Source organism: Plectropomus leopardus, chromosome 13 (genome assembly GCF_026936395.1).
Source record: "Plectropomus leopardus strain MGB_pleo_1.0 chromosome 13, ASM2693639v1, whole genome shotgun sequence".
Classification (NCBI taxonomy): domain Eukaryota; kingdom Metazoa; phylum Chordata; class Actinopteri; order Perciformes; family Serranidae; genus Plectropomus; species Plectropomus leopardus.
The window spans coordinates 26962467-26967566 of record NC_142188.1 but is presented as its reverse complement, the minus strand read 5'-3'; the positions used below and the strand labels follow the sequence as shown (position 1 = coordinate 26967566).

Genomic DNA, 5100 nt, shown 5'->3' with positions numbered 1-5100 from the left:
GTGTGTGTGTGTGAACAACGTAGGACCCTGCTCGGATCCATCCTCCTGAATTACAGAATTCAATGTCGGCAGATGGGAGGGACAGACAGACAAATTATTCTGTCTGTCTCATTTTTCTCGGACCACCACACAGATCAATTATTTATTTCACATGTGGTCCCGAGTAAATAGGGAACATTAATGCATCCCACATACTGTGAATCACTAAGACCAGACACAACACTGATAATCACCCCTTCAGACTCATGTGCTTCTGATAAATTAAGATTTCTGAAGTAGAATTTGGAATTTCACCTGTTCACAAACTGCTCCCCAAATCTCAGATGGTGCAGTAATCTGTACACCATCTTGGCCCATATTGTTTGAGAGCCATAATCCCCTGATGTGTGGCTCAAATCCCTCAGGTTACAGGCCACACTTCCACTTCTGTTGCCTCGGGCTAATCTCAGATTATAGTTATTATCACATGGAGAGCAGTTACATGAGAAGTGAAAGGGGCACTTCTTGAGGGTCTTATGTAATTTAACTTAATCTAATGGATTTACAGCCAAGTTGCTTCCAAAGATTTCATATCTAATTCATGAATAAATGAAATATTACATTGTGATGCCTTCAGGTTTAACTCTGATACACACAGCAGCTAAAAGGAACTAACTGAATCACCAATGTATTAAAATTTTTCATACAAAAAAAAAATACATTTTTGAAGCAGAAAACATTTTAACTTGCAATATATCCATTTACAGAATATAAAAATAGAAAATGTATTATACGAGAGGGTGAGATGTTGAATTAAAAATGTTAAAACCGTTAAATTTTAGAAGCAGAAAACATCTGAAGTTGCCAGATGTTCATTTAAAAAAAGGAAACTATTATACAAAGAAGGTGTGATACTGCATGTTCGCCTATATAATTAATCAAAATAAATTTGAGTAAAGTGCATTTTAAAGTACTTTATGGCCATTTTAGATATACTTTTGTAGTTATATTTATTTGCTAATATCTGACAGTAATTATACTTAATAATTTGTTGATATTCTGTTTAATCAAATCTTAAGAGTTCAATCTTCAAACATTAATGGTGAAGTTTTTAGTGATTCAGGAAATATCCAAAATCTTTACCCTTTAAAAGTTTGTTTGCACCATCAGCTGTGGTGAGTTGTGCTACCAGATGGTACACTTTTGGTGTTTGTGACACATGGCTCTGAGTGAAGCCACGGCCAGATAGCCCAGCCCAGGATAATTGGAATTTCATTAAGGTTTTGTTTGTGTGTGTGAGTGTGAGTGTGTGTGTGTGTGTGTGTGTGTGTGTGTGTGTGTGTGTGTGTACTTAGTGTGCATAAGCATGCCTGTGTGCGTATGTGTGTGTGTGTGAGCTGAGAGTGGGTGTGGGTGTTTATGAGTCATGGGTGTGTTTCTCTATATGCAATATTGAGGACGAGGGGGGCAGAGGGCAGGGACTCCACCTGCTGCCACCTGTTCATCTGCTCTGTCTTATAAAAGCTGCTCCCTCACTGTCTTAAGGATCACAGACACCTTGGACTCTCCAGGCTGTCCATTATCTGGACTTAAAAATCTCGGACACAAAGGACACACAGCTTGGACATCGGCCAGGCTTAACACCGGGAAACCCTCTGAGGAACCCTGAAGCTGAACTGGAAACGTCTCTGATAAAACCGTTGACTTGCAGCTGAGTCTTTCTAATCTGCGGACATTCACCAGTTTGAGTCAACAATCATGAAGTCTCGGCGACCCAGCTGCACCGACTCTGGATCAGAGTCCTCAGAACCAGACTCCAAGAGCCCGGAGAAGTATGAGACTGCCACGAGGCGACGGATGGCTGCCAACGCCAGAGAGAGGAAAAGGATGCAGGGCTTGAACACAGCTTTTGATCGCTTACGTAAAGTGGTCCCCCAGTGGGGCCAGGACAAAAAACTGTCCAAGTATGAAACTCTGCAGATGGCCCTCAGCTACATCATGGCCCTCAACCGGATCCTGACGGATGCCAGGAGACACACTGCTCCTCACAGGCAGTGGCTGGACATGCCATTTGACTGCATGCAGTCTGAGAGCTACCCGTGCCTCATGAGGTACGACTCCCCCGCTGAACAGGACTACATCCACTCGTCCTTCTCCTATCAGTTCGACGGCCATCAGGTCCTCGCATAAACTGCTGTCAGATAATAATCAGTCATATTGTTGGATGTGAGTGACAATGTGAATATCTCTCCTTCAAAACAGGAGACAGTAAATACATTTGTATTGCATTATTTTCTTTTGAGTTTTTGTGTGACAATCAGAGAGGCTTCTATTTTCATTTGAAGTTTTTTCTATATTGTTTTTGCTAGCAAACCCAGCAATGTTGAGCATCTTTTTGTTCAAATTATAGCAAAGAAATAAATGTAGAGTCATTTTAATGACCACTAGATTGTACTGAAGATACAGGCAATGTTTTTTTTTATCAGTTATTTTGATATGGCCCTAAAATGTTGTGCAATGTTGCTGAGAAAATCATTGTGGTCTAAAGTCAATATGAAATATTGTGTCAAAGTATATGTATGTGTTGAGTTCAAATATAGATGTTCATTTTCACATGCAGACCTCTATTTTGTTGAATTATAGTTTTTTAATAGAAAATAAAAACTATTTTCTACGAAAAAGTGTTTTTGTGCTTTTCTTCTATCTTAAGCTAACTTTGATGGGGTTTTTTTTTTTCAATTTTGCAATGGTATTTACTATATGTAATCACATTACATTCTACGGAGGGTAGTTCATACAACTTTCAAATAGACAGAGCTGAAATCTTACTAACATAATTTTCCTTTTGCATCTTCAAAAACATTTGTATTTGAAAAAAATAACCCTGAAAACACTAATAGTACATTCACAGGCATCACTGCATATGCATAATTTCCTCATTTTAATAAAAACTTGTGTTATTATTAGAAAGCTCTGGAATTTTAACCCTCATAATCTCAATTAGTCTCTTTTGTGTGTTAATAAAACAAGGGCTGTCAAGGAGATCAACTAATTTACAGCTCATCCTTTGTTTTGTGTGTGTCAAGTTCTCAGTAGGAGCAATGACAGGTCATGTCTGCGGCACGGCCTCGCTCAGCACCCCGGGGAATAAACCATCCTTTTGTCCCGAGCGCCTGTGCTCCAAGATAAGAGACTTTTACGTCAATGGGGAACAAAAATATAAACATTTAAAATAGACTCATGTTGGGAGGGGGTCAAATACAATAATTCAACCATTTTATTCTCAAATGTTCTCTCTAAAAATAACACATTTTGGAGTTTTTAAGTACTAATTCAAATCTGCTAAAGGACAGCCATGTGTGAGTAGGCATAAAGCAGGCTGCCATATGATCCACAACTGTCCATTGCAGGAGCCACTCAGCTACAGATTTAAATGGCAATCATCAGCCACTGAAAAGGCTTGTTGCAGATTTGAAAAAAACTGAATGGTGGCACAAGCCACAGCAGATTAAGGAAGCCTGTGTGCCAGATCCTGCCACGGCTTCAGAGGGGGAGCAGAAATTAAACTCTATTGTGTGGTAATGGCTGCGTGTAATCGCTCTGTTCACAGCCGCTGAAGCATGAACGGCCATCGCTGGACCCAAACTCTATCTTCATTAAGGACAAGACATCTACAGCAATGCAATAACTGTACTGTCTAACTGTTAATATGCATCATATTAGCCTGAAGCTGATTTAGGCAGACATATTTGTTCAAATAACACATTGCCTCAAGATTATCTCATATTCCAGATTATTTTAATGCCTTTAATAGCATAAAATAAATAAATCATGCAAATATAAACATGTAGATAGATATATCACATTGTAGAAAACAAAAATGAAATACAGCAACATTTTTTATCCCTAACTAATTCATATCAGCCCAAAATACTTAAATACAGGTGTGATAAGTGTTGCAGGGGGTTGTTGGGCTGTCAGGAGAGACTTGGCCGATAGATGAGGTGCCAAACACTGATACAGATGGTCATAATGATTCATATGCCACGTTGAATGTTTGCATACTTAATAAACGCTTTCTGACAGTTGGCGTGTTAAAAATGAATGGATGGCAGAGTCAAAAGTGCGTAATGGTAATGAGGCGGAGCCCATCAGTGACACTACAATTATGCTCCTCATTAATTCAGTCACAAGCCACAAAACAGTTGGCGGCAGAAACTATAATCAATGTGCAATTAATTGATTTCCTCAACAGGAGCACATTATTGGATGAGATGTTAATCAATAGTGACAACAATGTGCTCAGCATGGAAGTAATTGAGAGGGCAAAACAGATTAAATTGTCTTTTAGCTGCTGAATTATTCAGCCTCCCAACATGGCGGGGCGTTCTCTGTTAAAAGACATCTACAGCAAATTAATTGGTGGCGATGTGGTGCTGTAGAAGTTATTATAGAATAAAGTCCTTTAAATTAGACAATGTATTTTTTTAATTTCAGCTCACATTGAAAATAAACAGATTCATACCGGGATTTTTCTTTTTGTACTTTGTACAAATAAGGTGCCATGAGCATTATAAAGCATCAACATAGAGCTTGCACTGTGTAAAAAGATAACTGTGACTCCAGTCTGATTCAAGTGCAAGTTATGTGACCCAAGTCCACACCTCTTATGTATAGTGATAAATATTTCTAATGTTCCCATCCTAATGTATCCTAATAGAAACTGTCTGATAAGACTTGCTTTACCTTGGAATCGTAAACACGCAATTTTAAAAAAAAAAACAAAAAAAAACAATCACAAGTAACTTTTGAAATTCTGCAATTAATTGCAATTTTAAAAGGGTATCGTTTGACGGTCCTATTATTTATCCATGAACAAATTCAAGTCAAATGCAATGTGTTTTGGGTAAGCCTTGCTGAGATGTCCATGCAAAAGAGGACACAAGTACGTCAATGTTGTACAATAGCTGCCATTTCATTTCCTCAGTGTGTTTTAACTGGGTCTCAATCTCAAGACTACAAAAGCTCCAGGAGAGGACCAGCAGCTCCTCCCTCAGCAAAGCTTATGTCATCCTCTCTTTATAATCATCTCTCCCGCAGGTGTTCAAAAGCTCCCCGCAC

At 38.8% G+C, this 5100-nt stretch overlaps 1 protein-coding gene across 1 annotated transcript; it reads left to right on the top strand.

Moving 5' to 3' along the window:
- The first annotated feature begins 1553 nt into the window (after positions 1 to 1553).
- On the top strand, positions 1554 to 2654 carry atoh7 (atonal bHLH transcription factor 7). Its single transcript, XM_042501632.2, has one exon. It carries the CDS (start codon positions 1738 to 1740, stop codon positions 2167 to 2169), a length of 432 nt encoding a protein of 143 aa, XP_042357566.2. The 5' UTR covers positions 1554 to 1737; the 3' UTR covers positions 2170 to 2654.
- Positions 2655 to 5100: the final 2446 nt, after the last annotated feature.